Genomic DNA, 23,637 nt, shown 5'->3' with positions numbered 1-23,637 from the left:
AATTCTCCAGTACTTTTAATGTAATGATGGTCGCAAAGATGGTGGAAAATGCAAAGCTCAGTATTTTGCCTTGAAAGAAATGGTTCTTTAGTATAATTGTTAGCCCATTACAGAATTTTCATAGCTGTTTAACTATGTTGACCACTATTCAGGAAAAAACACTCTGACCTCCATAAAGGTAGTGTCCTCTCTTCGCCACCCATTTGTGTCAGCATCATAGCTAGTCAGGAGAAAAATAAGGCTAGGGAGTACATCATTGTTATCTCTCTTAAATTTTTTGTTCTCAGTTTAATTCTCAGGTTTTTCCTCCTATAACAAATGGTTGGGAAATCTTCTGTAATATTGTTTTCATAGCAACATGAAGAATACCTTTTGTAATGGACCAGCAGTAGTGCGTAATGTATTGTAGAATTTTAAAAATTTATTTTTTGTACCAATAATACTTTATTGAGCTGTAATTTATATATAGTAAAATGCACAATCTTAAGTCTATGATGTAATGAATTTTGACAGGTGTGTACACCTAAGTAATCATCATTCAGGTAAAGTTAATAGAGCATTTTCATCATTCCAGAAAGTGCCCTCCATTGCTGTAGAATTCTAAAAAACTATTTTTATAAAGTGGATGGGAATAGTTTAAGTGAGAAATTTAATAAGCAACTTGTATACAATTTCTTTAGGTAGCTAGGTAGATAGCTAGATAGCAGTGAACTTAGTCTTTTTTGCTGCTGTTTTCTCTACTACAAAAGTGAATTCTGCTGAGCATTAGTTTTACTCTATCCACAGGGTTTGAATTTCTTAAAATATATGTATTTGCAAATGAAGAGACCCACATATAAGGCAGTCCTCTACTATCTCAATAAGGAAAAGAAATGTTTTAGTCAGCTTGAGTATAGAAACTTTTAGGGGTGTAGATGAAATAGTAAAATATCTAATTAAAATATTAATTCTACATACGTATTTTAAAAATCTTTTCTTTAATTTTTTATTTTGAAATAATTGTGGATTTACTTGCAGTTGTAAAAAAAAATAATAATACAGAGAGATCTCAAATTCTTTAGTTTACCCCAGTGGTAACTGCACATGAATATTTAAGATCATAGGTTATATAAAATTATATGAGTTTGTATATGTTCCTAATATAAATTATAAAATGTTACTTTTTCCATAAAAAACAGATTTATTTGAAGTCTCCACATCTTCACAGACGTAAATATCTTAAATTTTTTTTATTAAAACCATGTTTAGTTATTGACCACAGTTTTACCGTTATTTACTTCCTTAAAAGTTGTTTGAGATAGAGCACTTTAAAAATCCATAAATGTTGCTCTGACTGGAAATTTTATCCGAAGCCACAAGAATCCATTCATATAACTTTAGGAGAGTTGCCATCCTTTTAATGTTATTTGTGGTCTTCCTAACATTCCAAAACTTTTATTGCAATTGCTTTGTAAATGATCTTCAAAGGCCTTTTTCAGTGGCAGCTACCTTCTTGGAATTGTGAGATCATACTCCAGAAATGAGTATTAAATCTGCATTTAAAACTATACTTTACTTCCTTTTAAAACTTGTTGGCGTAGTAACCTTGACAAAGCATCCAACACTAGTGTTGTCTGACATCCTTCCAGACTTCAGTGTTTCTGCCTGGAGATGAGAGTTCACTGTCTCACCCCCTTTCACAGACTCTGACTGGGTAGGTGCCTCTGGGAGTTTGACTCCATTGACACGGTCATCCTCTTGAAATCCCACTTGTTGTTCCCCTAGGCTTGACTGCACCCCTGGATCTTTTGCTTCCAGGTTTTTTGGAAGCTTTTTCTTTCTTTTTTTTACTTCTAGGTTTTAGGGAGGCTTTTTCTTTCTTTTTTTCTTTCTCCCCTGTTGGTATTTAGTATAAAATTATTGGTGCCTACCTCAAAAGTAAAAAGTGTAAAGCAATTCCTTTTTCAAGGATAAATTTAGGGAAGAAAACTTTTCTTTATGTTTGGGCATATATGTTAAGACAGCTGCAGCCACTGTATACATTGTGTATTAGAGCTGATAGTGTCATTAAGTTTCTCTTACGTGGAAAAATTAATTTGGCATTTTAATTTAGTTCATTGTATTTTATTTCTCCTGCTTTTCTACAGGGTTTTTATATATTTTAATTTTTATTCTCCTTTTTTAAACTGTTTTTTGTTTATTGATGGCCACGCCTCATGTTCTTTTAATTGTTACATGCTGCTGGACTAAGCTTTTAGTAATGTGTACAGGGCCACAGATGATAAGGTGACTTGTTTTACATCTCTGTATCTTTTTAGTGCAGAGATTTAAAACACGTAAAACCAGAGCCGTATGCTGTGTCCTTGAATTTGGGTATGAAATGTTAAGACGCTGCTCATTACAATGCCCCAACTGGAATCCAAATTGTTACATTGAAATTAGCTTTTAAAGTAGCATGACCCATATTGCTATATTCTAGAAACTAATCCCCCTTATTAACAACTCCATCTTTTCCTTTGTAATAGTCCCTTAAAAAGAAAACTTTGCAGACATCATCTGAATGATTTAGAGTGATGTGTAACAGTTCAGACAGGCTAGATGCACTGTTGAAAGCCTCCTTTGTCATTGCGAGCAACGATGTCATCTGTTTGAACTGGCCTTTTTCTTGTTTGCCTGGGGTGAGCAAAGAGGGATGATTCAGTAGAACTGTTTGCTGCTTCCCAGCTGTTGTAGGAAGTTAGACTTTCTGGTTTTAAGTGTATGAGGTGGCACGCAGATTGTTTCTAGTCTTTAATCATCTAATCTTATCTCTAAGGCAACTGGAGTGATTTTTAGAGTGGAGGAGACAGGTTTGTTTTTTCCTGTCTTCCTTCACCTCCTCCGCTCCATCTCCCCACTCTTCCCTTTCCCTCTCCTCCTCTCCTTCCTCTGGATTATTAAAGGAGATTGTATTGGGAAATACGACTAGTTGATCTTTACAGATTGGTTCTCTTCATTAAGAAGGAGATCCCTTTGTAGTCTAGGTTTTTTTAGTTTTGTGGTCAATGCCTAACCTAGAGAAATTTAGGGACCATAAGACTGGAAGGGCTTGGCATATTTAGGTGCTGATACTGTTGTTTTTCATTTTGACTCTTCTTTATTTTTCTTGTCCCCTAGTTTCTTCCTCATTGTTGGACAAAAAAAAACTATTGTTGAAGAACATTGATATAGTGACAGGGTTTTTTATTTCCACATTTATATTAAAATATTTTTGGGAAGACCTGGCATGTGTATGTTTCCCTGGGTGGCAAGAGATAGTAGTGTTGTATGGATGTCAGGAAAATATTATAAATAAAATGTTTCTAGAATTCTCAGAAATTACGAATGTTATTGTAATTCCTGAAGATGAGTTAGCTGGAAGGTTATCATTTGTCATTAAAAAATATCCTTCAAAATTGGAAAATTTTTTATTTCAGAAGAAAACACATGATTAAAGCAAGATAACCATATCTCCCATCAAGCAAAGATTTGAAAGTAATACTACTCAATGTTGGTGAGAGAGCGTTGAAAAAAGTACTTTCAGATGCTTTTGATAAGAGTGTAAATTGATAGAACTTATTTGGGAAGTAATTTGGCAATACTTACCAAAATCATACTTCTTCATCTAGTAATTCTCCTTCTCAGGATCAGTTTTAAAGAAAGTTTTTCAAAGATTATGACCAAAGGTTTATGTCCAAAAATGCTTATTATAGCAGTATCTATAATAGAAAAAATCTGGGAAAAAGATTAAACATCCAACAGGAAGAGAGTGACTAAACAAATTATAATATTAGCATGTAATAGGCTATTACAGAGCAACAAAAATGTTTTTGGAGAGTATTTAATGACATGGGAAATATTAAATGTAAATAGAAAATGAAAAAATGAAATTTATGTAATTTTATAATACACTTCTTTATGAAATATGTGTTATATACAAAAGAAAATGTGTAATGTGCGTATGTTATGAAGCATAAGAACATGCACACCTGTGAACATACTGTACAACTTTACCAATATGATTAAGTATAATAAATTCTTAGTTATATATATCTATCCATAAGATAAAAAGGAATCATTTCAGAATGTTAACAGTTCTTTTTTGGGGGGGTAGGATTATCAGTGATTTTTGTTTTTTGCTTAAATTCTTCTGTTGTTTTTCTAAATTCTCTGCAAGGGGCATGTATTTTCAAAACCAGAAAATATCGTTAAACATTATCTATTGAAAGAAGAAAAATAAAATTAAGCTAGTTTCTTTCCAACACCATCTCATTGGAAAGAAACTTCTGAAAGTATCTGCCACTTGTTATCTCCTGAGTGACAAATCATGGCCAGATACACAGGGTGGCATTATCTACCAGTTGTAGGTAATACAGTGTGACAGAGCTCCTGAGAGATGACAGGCTGACAGCTACAGGAATTGTGGGTGCCCTGTCTTCTAGGTGGTGTTTGAATGACCTTTACAAAATACATTTTTTAAATCTACTTAGATTTTTCATGGTTCGTGCCTTCAAGAGAGTATTCATTTCTTCATTTAACAAATATTTATTGTGTACCAGTTAAGTACCAAACAAGAGTGAGCAAGAGTGACCATTGCTCTTATGACACGTACCTTCTAGTGATGAAAGATAGTCCACAAGCAAACAGGCCAGTGGTGAGATGATAAAAAATGAGGTGTTGTGAAGAAAACAAAACAGGAAGAGGGACTGACTTAAATTGGGTGGTCAGATGAAACCTACTAAGAGGTTTGAACCAGGATCTGAGCGACAAGAAAGGGCCAGTCTTACAGTGATTTAAGGGTAGAGGGAATAGCATGGGCAAGAGCTCTGCAGCATGTTCTAGGAACAGAAAAAAGGCCAGTGTGGTTGGAAAGTCGTAAGTGAGAGGAGCAAAGTGGTAAGAACAGAACAGCGGAGATAGGCAGAGCAAGATCCTGAGGGGACTTTGAAACTTTTTGGTAAGAAGTTTGAATTTTATGCTAAATGCAGTAGAAAATTGTGGGATGGCATTAAGCAAGAAAATAGCATGATCTAACTTGTTTTTAAAAGATTATTCTGGCTGCTGTGTGGAAATTCATTGTAAAGGGTCAAGAGTAGGAATGAGGAGATCAGTTAAAGATCATTTACAGTGGCCCAGGTGAAAGTTAATGGTGGCTAGAGTAGAAGCACTGACAAAGAAGAGAAGTCGATTTGAAGTCTCTTTGGAAATAGAGCCAGTGGATCTTGCTGAGTATTGTGTATGAGAAACTGTAGGAAAGAGAGAAGTCAAAAGTTGATTTCTAGGATTTTGACTTGAGCCACTGGGAAGAAGGTTTTGCCATTTATAAAGGTGGACAGAATGGGTCAGCCAAGTTTGGGGGGAATACTGAGAGTTGTAGTTTGAAATGTTGAGTCTGAGCTACGTGTTGAGATGTCAAATAGGCAGTTAGATATATGAGTTTGGAGCAAGGTGAACAGGTTTGGAATGGTGGTGACCATTTGTGAATCTTTAGTGTATAGATGTATTTAAAGCCATGGGCCTGCATGAGATCACTAAGTGAGAAGGAGCGGTAATGAGGACCGAGTCTTGGGACCTCCAGATAAAGGTCTTGATGGTGGAGGAGGAGCCAGCAAAGGTGGCTAAAATGGAGCAGTTAGGTGGGAGGAAAACTGAGGGAGAGGGAGTAGATTTACTCTAGGACCCGAGTGACAAGAAGGCAAGAGTAGAGAGAGTTTCAAGAAGGATGGATCTGGTCGAATGCTGCTGAGAGAGGGAGTAAGATGAGATCAGAGACCTACCTGTGTATTAGTTTTCTGAGGCTGCTGTAAGAAATTACCACAAATTTGATGGCTTAAAACCACAGAAATTTATTCTCTCAAAGTTTTGGAGGCTAGAAGTCCAAAATCTGCCAGGGCTGCTTTCCCTCCAGGAGGCTCTAGGGGAGAATCCATCTCTTGCCTCTTTCAGCTTCTGGTAGCTGCCTCAGCATTCCTGGGTTTGTGACCATGTTCCTCCAGTCTCTACCTGCATCTTCACGTCTCCTTCTCCTCTGTGTGTCTGTCCAAACTCCCTTTGCCTCTCACAAAAACACTTGTAATATCATTTAGGGCCCACCTGGATAATACAGGGTAAGCTCAAAATCCTTACTTAATTCATCTGCAAAGACCTTTTTTCCAAATAAGGTAAATTCCAGGGATTACAAATTCCAGGGATTAGGATTTGATACTTTTGGGCGGCCATCATTAACCTGTTAAACTTTGGTTTTAGAATTGTGGTAGCCATTGGAGATCTCAATAAGAGCAATTTCTTTGGAGCAGTGGGGACATAAGAGAATCATATTTTTTTCATATTTGCTGCCACATAGAGAACTCTGTTGTCTATCCCAGGACCCTGCAAGTTGATCACACTGCTTTTCCATGGGCAGTCAGTAGTAGTATGCCTGTGGTTAGCTTCAAGTTTTACATGTTGAACATGAGAAAGGAACAAAGTTCTCAGAAGCCTCTGCCAGTTCTTGTGAGTTCAGTGTTGTTGACCTGTGTGATCCGAGTTGGCATTACCGGTGGCCATTATTTCTGTAGTCCAAATCTGATTTATTTCACATTTCAGACATCTCTGTTTTGATTAATGATATCAGTATTTGTATTATGTCTTTCATAACCTCATAACCATGTTGCTGAAAAATTCCTACTCAGAAAGTGGAATGGATATTATTTAGATAGTATATAGGTATAGTGGGTATTTTAAATACGTAAACTATCTGAAGAGAGATAAGGGAATGCAGAGAAAAATGCTATTTTGCCATTTTTTTCTTACCAACTTTGTGGAACACAAGTGTTAAAACCGCATACTAGGTGTTGAGCTGCCCTCAGTTGTTCTCTGCTGGCGCTCCGTGATTCCTGCTGGACAATGGAGAGAAGCAGAGGTGATAAACAAGTTACCTCTGGCTCTTTGTGGCACTGCATGGACAAGAGATAGTGACCACATCTGGAAGAAGCCTGCTTTCCTGGGAGGAGTTCTAGTAACACAGGAATTCCTTCGTCCCCAGCTTTTCCTTAAGTTGGAACTGAAATGACAGGCAGCCTTGGGTTGCTTCCCTGTGTGTGTATGTGTATTTGGGGGAGGGCAGGGGTTGTGCTTTCTCCAGATGAAAGGCTTTACTTTCTCAGGGAGCTGACTTGGTTACCATACATTAAATCTAAGTCTTTAGTTGTGGGGCCATTCTCCCAAACTACCAGACTGCTGACTCCCTCAGCTTCTGTATTGGGAGCAGAGGCCCTAGTTTGGCTTGGTGAAAACACAGGCCTTGGAGTTAGGCAGACTAGATTCATCCACTTACTTGTTCTGTAATCTTTGGCAAGTTATATACCCTCTTGGAGCCTGTTTCCTCATTTGGTAAAATGGGGTTGAAGGCGTCTGGTATTATGCTTACCACATAGTAGGCATATAATAAATGTTAGATTCCACTATTAATACATCTCCTTGTCCATTTATTCATTTTTATTCATTTATTGATACTTAAATTTCCTTACTTCCTTTGATGTCTTTATATTAAGTAGAGTCCTAAAAAAAGATCCACCTGTTAACGTAGCCTCTCTTTTGGGAAAGAGAAGTAATCCCCCGCCCCCCAGTATTCCCAACGTACTGGAAATACTTCCTGAGGGAGGCTTTCATTAATTGTAAAATTTACTAAGGAGGGCAGAAGAAAGTTGGCTTATTCAACATGTAGGAGCAGCTCTGCGCAAAGACTAAGGTACTGGGACCGGAGTTGCTGAGGAATGAGGCTGTAAATAGGTCAGCTTACTCAACATAAAGTATTGTAGGAGTTTTTTGGAAGAAAGCTATAAGAATGAGTTTGTTGTGAACAAAGGATGGCCTTCCGAGTTGGCTCACACCTGAGGTCAGGTACTTCCTCTGCAGTTCCCCAGCTGTGTGACCTTGGGATGAGACTGTATGTCCTTGATTTCTAAGACCCCTCAATTTAATAACACCTTGGAGGGGGTGGTGGGAACATTGCCTCGTTAAATTATTCATCACTTGTAGCCAATTGTGTGATGTTTCCTCATTTAGAAATGTTAATGTAATTTTTTGAAAAGCATATTTTAGAAGCAAAGCAATATGGTAATACCCATCTCAGGGATGTTGGGAAGATTAATAAGATAATGTATGTTAAGTGCCCATCCAAGTTAGTATTCAGTGAATTGTAACCCTTATTAACAAATGAAAGGACATGAAAAATAATTTGACTGGGAACATCTGAAGAAAGAGTTTTAAACAACAGCAAGGTGATAATGTGACCAGGATCTGAAATAGGACTAGAATGAGGGAAAAGAAGACGAGATAGAAGTTCAAGTAATGTTATGGAGATAAATGAATGTGTATATGAGGAGAAAGTTTTACAGACTACATTTTTGTTGTTTGTATGATAACTTTGTGGTATATGTTCCAGTGTGAACAGAGGGAATGTTGGTAATTGTGTGGGATAAATGGACTCCTGTGTCATCTTCTGGGCATGTTACAGTATTTGTGAACTTGCTGCTACATAAGCTGCTAATCACAAAAAATAAAGCATTGGCTAATTCACAGATAAACAAAGTGTTATATTTTGTTTTTGTTGTTTTGTTTTTGTTTTGTTGTGGGGGAGGGGTGGCTGGTTAGCAACTTATCATTAATTTTAATTGAGTTGCCTGGCCAGGAAATTCTTTGCCTACATTTCAGACATCTTTATGTTTTGATTAGAGTGATACTGAATTTTTAGCTCTTGTTTCTTTTTTTTCTTTTTTTTTGCCCCAGGTCCAGCAAGACTATGAATCTCTGTTCCAAATGCTTTGCTGGTAAGTGCAGAAAAAGGGTTTTTTAATTTATTTTTATTTTTCTTCTTTTGGTTGTTTTTAAGACTATCTAAATCATTTGGCCCTCCTTTGGGTTATGCATGGGGTTTTGTTTTCTTTGCTTGTGTGTGAAAGCAGTTTCTCCTTACCAAGGTGCTCCATCTGTTTGCTTAGGACTATTGAAAGTCTTCCCTGAGTGAAGGGAAATCTTATTTGTACTTGCACCAAACAAACTTTCCTCGTGTATAGTTGGCATACAGTGGAATTGTAAAAACTTGTATTGTAGTAGGATAATAATGTTCACCTCTGATCTTGACTTGAATGATTAATGGTGAATGTTGCTTTTACCAATAACAATACAAGAGAAAGAATATTTTCATGTTGGAGTCAGGAAGAAAATCATGCTGAAATAGCTCCTTTCTAATCCAGTCCCTCATTGAAATCACCTTGGGTAAGTCACTTAATCTCTTTGGACCTTAGATTCATCGTTTGTAACATGAAGGGCTTGGGCCTAATGTTTGCCAAGGGCCCTTTCCAGCCCCCAAATGCTGATTGGTTGACTCCTTGAATTACGACTCCTTTATGAAGGTGAAAGCTTCATTTTTTTTTTAAAAGAACTTTATATCTAATGGTCTTATATAAAGTAACTAATTGAGATATGTTTAACTTTCCTACTTTATTACTTCGTTTTGTCAAAGATAAACAAAGCTGAACACTTGTTAAAGTGATAAGCCAGATTTTAATCAGTGATACACTGCTGCAATAGGGAAGAGGGTCCGGTGTGAACTGAACTTCGGTTTGTACAGAGATGACTGGGCTTTTTAAAGAGAGAATGAAGGAGTTGGGGAGGGGTTGCTAGCTTGGCTTAGTAAAGTCAGGGAAGTGAAAATGACAAAGAATTGGTCAGTGTAAATGATGATTAGGCCGGCTGTGTCTGCTTGCTGACAGTTATGAAGTTAGGATTCTATCCTGCTACAGAGACTGAGAGACTGAGGCCCTATCTTTCCTGATGATTACGTTTTAAAGGAATGGTTTTCATTCCTTAAGAAAGACACTCATGAGTTGTAGGAGATCCATATACATCTCAAAGGGACAGGGGAAGGATGCAGAGTTCTAAACTCTTTTCAGTAAATGCTCTAGGGTAGGGTGGTCAGGGGCCTGTAGTCAGGTGTTGGCTAGAACAAACCTTAAAATCTTTTGACAGCTGCAAAGGGGTTCCTGGACCCAATTCCAACGTGTGTGTCAGCATGCCCGCTTCCACATACCAACAAGCAGTTCTCAGACGCCAGCAGGGTGTCTGTAATTCAATTCACTTCTGACACTGTCTCCCTAGAAATAGAATGAGATTCCACAGGTAAAGGGCTCAGTCCAACAAGACCGCTCTCTACTTCAGACGCCAGTCACAAGCCAAAGTTGTTATCTGTGCTTCTGACCAACGTTGGCTGTAAATCAGAGGTTCCTGCGACCCCCTCCTTGGGTTCGATAATTTGTTAGAACGGCTCACAGAACTCAAGAAAACCCACTTCACTCACTAGATTACTGATTTATTACAAAGGGTATTAAAGGATACAAATCAACAGCCAGATGAAGAGATAGATGGGGTGAGGTCCTTAACAAAGGAGCTTCTGTCTTTATGGAGCATGCGACCCAGCAAGGTGGCGAGTGGAAGCGTTCTGGTTCCCCAACATGGAAGCTCTCTGAAAAAGGGCCGACGAGCTGTCCTTTTGGGTTTTTATGGAGGCTTCATTAGGCAGTCATGATTGACTAAGTCATTGGCCATTGGCAGTTGACTCACCCTCAAGCCCCCTCCCAAAATCAGGGGGTGGGACTGAAAGTTACAATCCTCGGATCACGTGGCTGGTCCTCTTTGGGTGGGGGTAAATTCCAAGGAGTTTGGGAGCTGTGAGTCAGAAACTGTGGATGAAGACCAAATATATCTGAGAAGTATATTTCAGTTATCTGAATGACCAAATATATATGTATTTCTTGTAAATCACAATATCAGCGCAGCTTTGAGCTTTCTCAGGCAGGCACTTTAAGAGGGGCTAGGGTTATCCTAGGGATGGGGTCTTGAAACTGTGTTAGTGTTTGTTTAAATCTTTTAATGTTGGGGGAATGGAGTGGACGAAATCATTTGTGTTGAGTCTGGTTTTTATAGACCAAAGTTTAGACCTACTTGAGAAGAGGGCTCAGAAGAACCTGGCTAGAGTGTGATCAAGGAGAGAATCTTTATCAATTTTAATCTTGTTTTCATTATGCTATTTGGGCAAGGAAATAATCATAGTGTAAGCTTTAGACCTTTACATTTATGCCTAAACTAGGGAATAGGTGGGAAGGAGTTGGGAGGGTTGGGAAAGCTGGCAGTTGGTATCTGTTAAAAGTTTGGAATTTGGCTAATACTTTAGGTCTTTGAAAGGGAAAAAGTATTGATAAGTTTGATTTTTATCCAACTTTTAACAATATCACTGCCGTGTTAAATGAATATGTTCTGCTTTTCTTACTCTGCATATCTACGATTATAGATATGAAGAAATGCTTCCTCCCTGATGAGAGTTTAACTTTATAGTAAAGATGAAAGAAGCCATGAGACAAAATGTACATTAGATTGTAGGACTGTCTCCACGTAGAGCTAGCTCCCCCTTATAATTCAGTAGTCTGGCTTTGGGAGAAGGCCAGGCGCCTTTGAGTAAGGCAGGCAGCTCACATCAAATGCTGAGAAGACTGTCTCATGTCCCTGACTAAATATAAAAGTTTAAACAATTACCAGTGAAGACAGTTTAGGCGTGGTCTTTGGTTTTTCTTTGGACTTGTTGCAGTTAAATTTTCTATGGTTATAATTATTTATTGTCTCTTTGGTGATATATGTCCATTTACTCTTTACACAAGAGTAAAGAGTACTCTTTACACAAGAGTAAAGAGTACTCTTTACTTTTGCCATTTTTGCTTTTAAAAATATTGAGGATATTTTCAAGTGTGTAAAGAAAATACTCTCTCCTTCTTTCCTCTTTGTCTTTACCTCCACACTGCTAATTTCCCCAACATCATTTGAAAGAAATTACTAATAACATCCTGCTCGCTGAAGCAGCATTTGGTGTTCTTTTTGAAATTCAAAAGAAAAAAGATCATTGAACTTTAAAGAAGCATTTGCAGATTTTGTTCCCATATGAAGATAAGAGTATAGAAATGCATTGTGGGGGCCGGCCCGGTGGTGCAAGCGGTTAAGTGCAAGCGCTCTGCTGCGGTGGCCTGGGGTTCGCCGCTTCAGATCCCGGGTGCGCACCGACGCACCGCTTGTCAAGCCATGCTGTGGCAGTGTCGCATATAAAGTGGAGGAAGATGGGCATGGATGTTAGCCCAGGGCCAGTCTTCCTCAGCAAAAAGAGGAGGATTGACAGATGTTAGCTCAGGGCCGATCTTCCTCACAAAAAAAAAAAAAAAGAAATGCATTGTGGCAGATGCATGAGATGTGCGAGACAACTTTAAGTTATTTTGGCCAAAGGCACTGTGATTTAAAATATTCTTTTAAAGTGTATTGTAAAGTGTACAATGTACTTTTAAAAGAAGGAAAAATCACTTTAAACAATAGCTATTGTGTACCATTAGGTTAGTAAGAGATTTTTCAAGATTCTTTTTCAAAATCTATGTGGTGAAAAAGTGAGTTTGTATATTGTAACGTGTTACATAAAATTGAATGAAATTTGTAAAAACATATTTGAAGTTTTGTTGAGATGGTAGGGTACTAGGTTAGGAACTGTGGGTACTAGTTTAAAGTTAACTTTGGTAACTGTTTGCCTCTGATGAAATATTCTGCCAAACGGTAAGTACCCCCCCCCCCCCCATAACTACCATCACTTCAGATATTTTCCCTTTTCTTTATCAAAGATTCTTGGGCTGTTTGAAGTCGTTGGAAGGGAATAACAAGGGAAAGGAAATGAGTATATGGAAAGTGAGAGTTACTAAAAAACCATTGAATTGTTAATTGCTGGTAAATTATATACCAAATAATAGTTTTTCTCTGTATTGTTAACAGAATAAGAAATGTCTGTGTCAGCCATTTGCATGTATATAGAAGGGTGTCCAACCTGGCTTGCTAAAAGCTCACAGCTCAACCAAAATTCCTGTCTGTGAAATGAGAGGGTATTATTTTTATTTTTTGACAACTCTCATCTTGAACCCTGGTTTGGCCAGGCTGAAATGATTTAAGATCATTGGGAGTTTTTTCACAAAAGTGTAATGCTTCTTTCTTAGCCTAAAAGGGCCTTTGACCTGAAGAGCCTTCTCATCCAAGATTTTCTATTTATGCCAGGATCACTAGGACATTTAAAGGAAGTATTCTGGGGAAGCACCAATAAATGATTGGCTCTAGTGTTATGATTTGAGGTACAATGGATTTAAAATGCTCTTCTTGATTCTCTTTATCTGAGGTTATTATGTAGTCTAAAAAAAAAACCCCACAAACAGGCAAGAGTGATTTTACCATACTATATTGTTTTCCATTCCTCTAAGTGTTTGCTGTTTTTCTACCTTCCTCATCAATCCGCCTTTCACATGTTCTGTATTTTTCTTACTCAAATCACAATTTTGTACATTTTTTTGGAAGTTTGGGTATATCTCTCTTAAGATTAAGACTCTTCTGTGAGCAGAAACCAGAAATACCTGCAGTGAGCAGAAACCAGAAATACCTGCAGTTTGGGTAAGGATTCTCCCACCTTTGAGTTGATATATTATCCTTCCCAGTCAAGAGGGTTAATTATTTTTATATTATCTAAATGAAAGGAAGGATTTGCTTAACAGATTAGCAGTTTATTTGAAGTTATGGAAAGAATGTCTAAACTGTTGAAATGGATGGCATTTAAGCACCTTGAACATAAGTTATCAATTGATCTTGCCACAGATCTTTCCAATTTTTAAAGCTAAGGATCTTTTTTTTTGTCTAGTTTTAACTTTTCTATTTCCTTGATAATATTCTACCTGTCGTACTGTCCTTTTCTTTCATTAAACCTTTTTATATTGTTTGTATGACTTGACTAAAAGAATTAGTAAATGTCTATAATGGAAAGCAACAAAATTTCATGACATGATATTTATAGTTACATTATGATGAATAAACATTTATGGGTTGAAACACTTTTTTATTGCAGTTTTTCAAACTATGCGTATTGTGATTCATTAGTGGGTAGAGAAATCAATTGGGTCATGATCAGCATTTTAAAAAATTTAGTAGAGGACGTCAGCATCATGACGGAGTGAGCTGACTTAGTATAAGGGAATAAGAGGCCATCAGATAATGGACTATCTCACACACAAAATTTTTTATACAAACCTTAAGGTAACCACTAAACAAATAATCGGAACAAAATCACATATGATAAAGAGAAAACTAAAAGAGTCATAAGACAGAACAACCAAACTGAATTGGCAGTCTGAAACACATGGGACAAGAAACAAAGGAAATGCAGAAGAACCGGAAAATAAGCGATAAAGCAGCAACATTAAGCCCTCATATATCAATAATTACTCTAAATGTAAATGGATTGAACTCTCCAGTCAAAAGACACAAAGCGGCAGGATGGATTAAAAAGCAAGACCCGACATTATGCTGCCTCCGGGAAACACATCTCAGCTCTAAAGACAAGTACAGGCTCAGAGTGAAAGGATGGAAGACAATACTCCAAGCTAACGGCAAACAAAAGAAAGCAGCTGTTGCCATACTCATATCAGACAAAGTAGACTTCAAGATAAAACAGGTTAAGAGAGACAAAGAGGGGCAATATATAATGATAAAAGGGACACTCCACCAAGAAGACATATCAATTATAAATATATATGCACCCAACATAGGAGCACCAAAGTACATAAAGCAACTGTTAACAAACCTAAAAGGAGATATTAACAACAACACAATAATAGTCGGGGATCTTAATATCCCACTTACATCAGTGGATAGATCATCCAGACAAAACGTCAATAAAGAAACAGAGGACTTAAATGAAAAACTGGACAAGATGTACTTAGTAGACATATACAGAGCACTCCATCCCAAAACAGCTGACTACACAGTCTTCTCAAGCACGCATGGAACATTCTCAAGGATAGACCATACGTTGGGAAACAAGGCAAGCCTCAATAAATTTAAGAAGATTAGAATCATAACAAGCATGTTTTCAGACCATAATGCTATGAAACTGGAAATCAACCACTAGAAAAAAACTAGGAAAGTGACAAAGATGTGGAGATTAAACAACATGCTACTAAACAGCCAGTGGATCATTGATGAAATTAAAGGAGAAATCAAAAAAGAGCTGGAAATAAACAAAAATGAAAATACGCCATACCACCTCATATGGGATGCAGCAAAAGCAGTCCTGAGAGGGAAATTCATAGCAATACAGGCCCACCTCAACAAACAAGAAAAAGCCCAAATAAGCAACCTTAAATTATACCTAACAGAACTAGAAAAAGAAGAACAAACAAGGCCCAAAGTCAGCAGAAGGAGAGAATAGAAATTAGAGGGGAAATAAATGAAATTGAAGGCAAAAAACAGTAGAAAGGATTAATGAAACAAAGAGTTGGTTCTTTGAGAAGAGAAACAAAATTGACAAACTCTTAGCCAGACTTACTAAGAAAAAAAGAGAAAAGGCTCAAATAAATAAAATTTGAAATGAAAGAGGAGAAATTACAATGGATACCACGGAAATACAAAGGATTATAAGAGAATACTATGAGACACTATATGCCAACGAATTGGACAATCTAGAAGAAATGGATAAATTGTTAGACTCATACAACCTCCCAAAACTGAACTAAGAAGAAACAGAGAATCTGAATAGACCAATCACAAGTAAAGAGATTGAAATAGTAATCAAAAACCTCCCCAAAAATAAAAGTCCAGGACCAGATGGCTTCTCTGGTGAATTTTACCAAACATTCAAAGAAGATTTAATACCCATCCTTCTCAAACTATTCCAAAAAACAGAGGAAGATGGAGCACTTTCTAACTCATTCTACAAGGCCAACATCACCCTGATACCAAGACCAGACAAAGACAATACAAAAAGAAAATTACAGGCCAATATCGCTGATGAACATAGATGCAAAAGTCCTCAACAAAATATTGGCAAACTGAATACAGCAATACATTAAAAAGATCATATACCATGATCAAGTGGGATTTATACCAGGGACACAGGGATGGTTCAGCATCCGCAAATCAATCCACATGATACACCATATCAACAAAACGAGGAATAAAAACCACATGGTCATCTCAGTAGATGCAGAGAAGGCATTTGACAAGATCCAACATCCATTTATGATAAAAACTCTTAACAAAACGGGTATAGAAGGAAAGTTCCTCAACATAATAAAGGCTGTTTATAGACAAACGCACAGCCAACATCATACTCAACGGGGAAAGTCTGAAAGCCATTCCTCTGAGAACAGGAACGAGACAAGGCTGCCCACTCTCGCCACTCTTATTCAACGTAGTACTGGAGGTTTTGGCCAGAGCAGTTAGGCAAGAAAAAGGAATGAAAGGAATCCACATAGGGAACGACGAAATGAAACTCTCACTATTTGCAGATGACAGAATTTTATATATAGAAAACCCTAAAGAATCCCTTGGAAAACTATTAGAAATAATCAACAACTACAGCAAAGTCGCAGGGTACAAAATCAACCTACAAAAATCAGTTGCATTTCTGTATGCTAATAATGAACTAACAGAAAGAGAGCTCAGAATGATAATACTATTTACAATTGCATCGAAAAGAATAAAATATTTAGGAATAAATCTTACCAAGGAGGTGAAAGACTTACACAATAAAAACTATAAGACATTATTGAAAGAAATCGATAATGACGTAAAGAAGTGGAAAGATATCCCATGTACATGGATTGAAAGAATAAACATAGTTAAAATGTCTATATTACCTAAAGCCATCTACAGATTCAGTGCAATCCTAATCAGAATCCCAATGACATTCTTCACAGAAATAGGAAAAAGAATGCTAAAATTCATATGGGGCAACAAAAGACCCCGAATAGCTAAAGCAATCCTAAGAAAAAAGAACAAAGCTGGAGGCATCACAATCCCTGACTTCAAAACATACTGCAAAGCAATAGTAATCAAAACAGCATGGTACTGGTACAAAAACAGACACACAGACCAATGGAACAGAATTGAAAGCCCAGAAATAAAACCAAACATATAGGGACAGCTAATTTTCTACAGAGGAGCTAAGAACATACAATGGAGAAAGGAAAATCTCTTCAGTAAGTGGTGTTGGGAAAACTGGGCAGCCACATGCAAAAGAATGAAAGTGGACTATCTGCTATGGCCATTCACAAAAATTAGCTCAAAATGGATCAAAGACCTGAAGGTGAGACCTGAAACTATAAAACTCATAGAAGAAGATATAGGCAACATTCTATTTGACATTGATCATAAAGGAATCTTTTTGGATGCCATGCTTACTCACAGTAGAGAAACTAAAGAAAAAATAAGCAAGTGGGACTTCATCAGATTAAAGAGCTTCTACAAGACAAATGAAACCAGGATCAAAATGAGTAGACAACCCACCAGCTGGGAGAGAATATTTGCAAAACATATATCTGACAAGGGGTTAATCTCCGTAATATATAAAGAACTCACACAACTGAACAACAAAAAAACAACCTGATCAAAAAATGGGCAGAGGAAATGAACAGACACTTCTCCAAAGAAGATATACAGATGGCCAATAGGCATATGAAAAGATCTTCAACATCACTAATCATCAGGGAAATGCAAATCAAAACAACACTAAGATATCGTCTTACACCCATTAGAACGGCTGTATATATATAATCACCAAGACAAAAAACAACAGGTGTTGGAGAGGATGTGGAGAAATGGGAACCCTCATACACAGCTGGTGGGAATGCAAATTGGTGCAGCCTCTATGGAAAATGGTATGGAGATTCCTCAAAAAATTAATAGAAATACCCTATGATCCAGCTGTCCCACTAGTGGGAATCTGAAATCAACAATCCAAAGAGGCTTATGCACCCCTTTGTTCATTGCAGCATTATTCACTATAGCCAAGAAGTGGAAGCAACCCACGTGTCCCTTGACTGATGATTGGATCAAGAAAATGTGGTAAATATATACAATGGAATACTACTCAGCCATAACAAAAGACAAAATTGTCCCATTTGCAACAACATGGATGGACCTGGAGGGTATTATGTTAAGTGAAATAAGCCAGAAAGAGAGAGATAAACACTGTATGCTCTCACTCATATGTGGAATATAAACCAACACATGGACAGAAAAAACTGTATTGTGGTTACCAGGGGTAGTGGGGGTGTGGGGTGGGCACACAGGTTGAAGGGAGACATGTATATGGTGATTGACGAACAAAAATGTACAACCAAAATTTCACAATGTTATAAACTATTAAGACATCAGTAAAAAAAAAAAAAAATTTGAGTAGAGGGGCCCGCCCAGTCGTGTAGCAGTTTGGTTCACATGGTCCACTTTGGCAGCCGGGGGTTCGCAGGTTTGGAACCTGGGTATATACCTGCTCACCACTCATCAAACCATGCTGAGGCAGCATCCCACATAGAAGAACTAGAAGGACCTACAACTAGGATATACAACTACGTACCAGGGTTTTTGGGAGGAAAAAAATGAAGAAAAAGAGGAAGACTGGCAACAGATGTTAGCTCAGGGCCAATCTTCCTCAAAAAAAAAAAAATTGAGTCGAATAAAAAATCAGAGTGCATCACAAATATTAAGGGTGAGTATTGTTTTTGAAACCTTTCTTTGACTTACATATATAAATGAAAATAACATGTAATAGGTTGTGATGTAAATATGTGCTACCATGGGTATGATTTAAAAAGTTTGAAAACCACTGAATTGCAGAAATTCGTTGGAAAGTTGCGGAGTTATTTGAGATCTCATTTTCTTTGCAAAATAGGTCATATTTCCTTTCTGTCTTTAGGCAAGGGGTTAACCAATTGATTTCTTGTGACCTTTGTCCATTCTGAGCTCTTGACTAGTTGGGATTACGTGATTTTCTTTGTGAAAGCATGAACTAAACCTGATTGCCGACTGCTGTGTTAAAATATATATGAAAAGTCAAACATAGCATCTAAAGGATAGTCTTGCCTCTTACAAAGGTAGAAATGATACTTAGATACTAATTGGTCTTTGATATTTAGGGATATTTAATACGTACTTTACAATAACCTCCTGTACTACCATATTGAAACCCAGCTATCATTAAAGTAGTGCTTTTCACAGAATGGTTTTGCTAAATAAAAGTGTGGATGACAGAAACACCAAACAGAATGATAAGAGGGGAAGGCAGAAATTTTTAAAAAATTGACTGAAGTTACTCCTTCGGCAATGTGGCATTATTTCCAACACCCTTAGAATCGCTTGCTGTTGGGGACAGAGAAGTGTGGTGACTAGAAAGTAGCTACAATCTATAGATCATTTTATACTTTATGAAAGAGTGAGCTTGAAGAAATATCCCAAGGGATGGAAGATTCTTTGAGTAGCACTGATGACAGATGCTTATCAGAAGACAAACTTAAGATGTGTTCAATGTAAAAAGAACCAGTTGGTCCTGTGGACTTTTAGACATCTGTATGTATTTAATTTTTAATAATTTTCATTAATTTCTTTAAAAAAAGACAATAAAAGTCTATTATTTATAGACTATGACAAAAGTACTTCATTGAGAAATCAAAGTAAGCAATTTCTTTTAAACTGTAGACATGATTTGAACATATTGTTCCATTTAAGACTTTTTAGAGACTTGCTATTCTATGATTTACATAAAATTAGATAAATAAGGGAGAGATGATTATTCACAGTGCAAGAAGCTTTCTTTTTTTGCCTTTTACAAACTGGTTCCTTTCAAAAGGAATACTTTTAATACATTACTATGTCAGTTTACAGAAAAGGATAAGACTAGAAGAACTAAAGTGTAAGGAGTCTCTTGTCAGTTGAAGATTAATTAAAAATGCATATAAAGCATCTCTAAAATTGTAAGCTAATGGTGAAGTTATTTAATTTTCTGAAAATTAGTTTCAATATAACTTTTCAAATACATGTATCTCTTCATGGGACAATAGTTAAGTAAGCTTACCTTTGTTTCATGGTTAACTTGTGTCTTATGCCTCTTTATTGGTGAACAGTATTGCAATAAACAAAGAAAATGATACATGTCATATAGGGAGCATATTGTAGTATGATTCTAGAGCTGTGTACTTAGTTTTGGAGGAATCTGTTTTCAGGTACCCATTCAAATGAATAATCGTACATGCTGGGTTCTGATATTTAACTTTGGAGAAAATATTATTATAAGTAATATATTTCTGTTACTAGCCTTTGTCAGCTGGGGGAAAAACTATTAATTCTGTGTAGTAATTTCATTTTCGCTTTATTATTTCTTGATGTTGTCATACAGTTATTGTTTTAAATTCAAAATGGACTTTGGGTAGTCTTTAAGGGATTGAAATAGCCACTATTAAAGCAGGATTTCATTTTCTCCATTGCTGCGTACTTTGTATCCAATCTGAAAATTATCAATCTTGTTCATTGCTGTTAAATTTTCTATCTAAATCCAAAATTATTATTGAATAACAGAGTTCCATAATTTATGCTCTTAACCTGCCATTAGTTTGTTTGGGATTTTTTTCCCTTTTAAAAATAACATAGGGACGTTAATTAAATGCTGATTGAGAATACTTACAAAGCAATATGTGTAGTATCCTGTTTTCAATTAGACTACACATAATTTATATGTATGTAGTTGTATGGGATAAAGGTGGAAGAAGGTACATGAAAAATTTAATTTTGATAGTCCCAGAGTAGGAGTGTTTGGGGAGGATTTTAATTGATTTTGTTTGTCTATATGTTCAGACTTTTATTATTAATGTAATTGTAAAAATCATATTTAGAAAAGTAAAATATATTCTACTTATATCTGACAGACACCAGAAGTGGTTAGTTTCTTTCTGGAATGAGCAAAATAAAGTTGGCTGTAGCTTGCAGCATAGGGAATCTGAATCTTGACATCCAAGGTTGATGATACAGCGATGCCAGGTATGGGGTGGAATGGCAGGTAAACCAAAATGTGAACATTTTTCCTCAAGGTGACTTGAGTTTCATGGTAATTTCCAGAACAGGGTAACAAATTCCCGTTTCATAGCAAGTAAATTAAAGCATTTCCTCATGAACTTGCAACTCTCATTGCTTGGAGTTACACTGTAATCTCTTTTCTGCTTCCGTTCCCTGTTAGAAGTTCAAAATAGAAGTGGCCTGATTCTAGTTACTTTTGAAAGGGAAGAATTGTAGGTTATAGTGGAATTTTGAGGAACAGGGTGAATTTGAAATTTTTAAGCACTTCTTGTTGTGCATGTTTCCTTTTAGAAATTGTGGGAACCCTGTACCCATCAGTAATATATTATAATACAAAATACCCACTTCCAGTGAGTCATTTTATAGCATGGTGAGGTTTGGGTAGGATAGTGGAATCTGTATGCTCGTCATACCTGGATTTTTTTTTTCTTTTTTGTGAGGAAGATCAGCCCTGAGCTAACATCCATGCTAATCCTCCTCTTTTTGCTGAGGAAGACCGGCTCTGAGCTAACATCTATTGCCAATCCTCCTCCTTTTTTTGTTTTCCCCAAAGCCCCAGTAGATAGCTGTACGTCATAGTTGCACATCCTTCTAGTTGCTGTATGTGGGACGCGGCCTCAGCATGGCTGGAGAAGCGGTGTGTAGGTGCACGCCTGGGATCCGAACCCGGGCCGCCAGTAGCGGAGCTCGCGCACTTAACCCCTAAGCCACGGGGCTGGCCCATACCTTGATTTTTCAAATCACCTTTTCCCAGAAGAAAGGCAGCTGCTGCTCTTAAAATGAAGCATTTGAATAGGGTATTGCTGTCTTTTTAATTCTTCTGACTTGATTACCAGTGTATACTCTTTGATATCTTTAAAGCTGAAAGTCCAAGAAAGATTTCTCAAGTATAACGCACACACATTGGTCATGTATTTGTTAAAAAGAGTTCAGCTCATTGGATTCTCTCAACCATTGTGTGTCCATTGGTGGGTATCTGTGTGCTGTGGGTGTCTGAAATTCAGAATATTATAGAGAGTAATATAATAATTATCCATAAGCCAGCCAAGAATAACAAATACTAATGTTTTGTCCCTTTTTTTGTCTTTATAAATTTAAAAGTAAACTGAAATCTCATAGTAGTTTTCTTTTACGCCAGTGATTCTCTTTTCACCTCAGAGACGAGCACTGTCCTTATCCTTGTATGTGTAGTTTTTATTATGAATGGTATTTATATAAATAATGTATGATTCTATTTTAAAAATGTATGAGTGGTATGTTGCACCAGTCATTCTACAACTTTTTTAAAAATGCTTTTAGAAACCAATCATTTTGACACATTTTGCTCTAGTTCATTTTAATTGTTATAATATTTTATTATAATTAATGTCCTGATTTACCTGGAACAGTCTTCAATTTATACTTTTTGTGCCACTGAAATTAATAACATCCCTTTGTATTCCTCAAAGTGTCCCAGTTTGGTTGATAAATTATTGGTCACCCTCATTATACTATGCCCCAGTTTATCTAGTTCCCTGCTGATGGACGTGTAAGTTGTTTCAACTACTGTTTTTATACCACAATTGCAACCTCACGTTTTCTCTATTTTTTTTTACGCTTGCTTGAATACGTTAAGACTGTTTCTCTATTAGAAACCCTATTCTTTGTGATGTAGCTTCCTTGCTCTCAAATGGAAGCAAGACAAGGGCAGTAGGTCCTTAACTGATTTGCAAAGCTGAACTCGGTTAGCTCTTTCTGACCTCTTAGTCTGTAGTAGTTTGCTGTCTCACTAATAAGCATTCTTAAATTGTGTGGTTAATTATTATGCTAGTCAAGATAAATGAAGCAATGTGTTGAAGATGATGTTGTTATGGAAATTATATCAAAAATAATTGTTGCCTTACTAATGGGAAACAAAATGCTCAGTGCTGTAAGTAGCAGAAAAGTAGCTTCCTTTAGGCTTTAAATAGAAAAATTATGAAAATTTGTCAGTATTTTAGGAGAAATGGGAGAAATTTAATAGTCATTAGGTCTTTTAAGATAGTTTGGCTCTGTCATTTGGCTTTATTTCTGCCCGCATTGGTCTAAAGCTGTGGTCTCCATAATGGTGCACAGGATTATCTCTTGAGGCATAGAGAGAAAATGTTAGAATTTCTACTTATATCTATTTTTATCATCCTTTATATAGTGTTGATTTTTATAATGTACATAATCTTATTGGTATTACTTGCCTAGAGTTGCCAAACAAACTTGGTGGGTTAAAACAACAGAAGTTTATTCTGTCACAGTTATGGAGGCCAGAAGTGTGAAATTAAGGTGTCAGCAAGCAGGGTGGGTTCCTTCTGGAGGCTCTGAGGGAGAATCCGTTCCATGCCTCTCCTAGCTCCTGGTGGCTGCCAAGAATCTTTGGCATTCCTTAGCTTATAGACACATTACTCCAGTCTCTACCTTCATCTTTACATGGCTTTCTCTCCTGTGTGTGTCTGTCTTTTCCAAGGACAAGTGTCATTGGATTTAGGGCCCACCCTTCTGTAGGATGATCTTATCTTGAAATCCTTAACTACATTTGCAAAGGTCTTTTTTTCAAATAAGGTTACATTCACAGGTTCCAGGTGGAGATATATAGACATAAAATTTTTTTTTTTGGTGGGATGAGGAGGAGGTACACCATTCAATCCTCTACAGGAATATATAACTATTTTTAAAACAAATAGA

General features: G+C 36.8%; 1 protein-coding gene across 3 annotated transcripts in view; it reads left to right on the top strand.

Moving 5' to 3' along the window:
- ZFAND3 (zinc finger AN1-type containing 3) overlaps window positions 1–23,637 on the top strand; it is a 329,977-nt gene that overhangs the window by 92,499 nt on the left and 213,841 nt on the right. For all 3 annotated transcript variants that reach the window (XM_058554447.1, XM_058554446.1, XM_058554448.1), the window contains exon 2: window positions 8,767–8,807. In XM_058554447.1, the coding sequence (XP_058410430.1) occupies window positions 8,767–8,807 (41 nt within the window). The remainder of the gene's footprint in view (window positions 1–8,766; window positions 8,808–23,637) is intronic.

This window comes from Diceros bicornis, chromosome 14 (genome assembly GCF_020826845.1).
Source record: "Diceros bicornis minor isolate mBicDic1 chromosome 14, mDicBic1.mat.cur, whole genome shotgun sequence".
In the NCBI taxonomy this organism is placed as follows: domain Eukaryota; kingdom Metazoa; phylum Chordata; class Mammalia; order Perissodactyla; family Rhinocerotidae; genus Diceros; species Diceros bicornis.
Note: the sequence above shows the minus strand (reverse complement) of the source record. Positions and strands in the feature narration are given on the sequence as shown.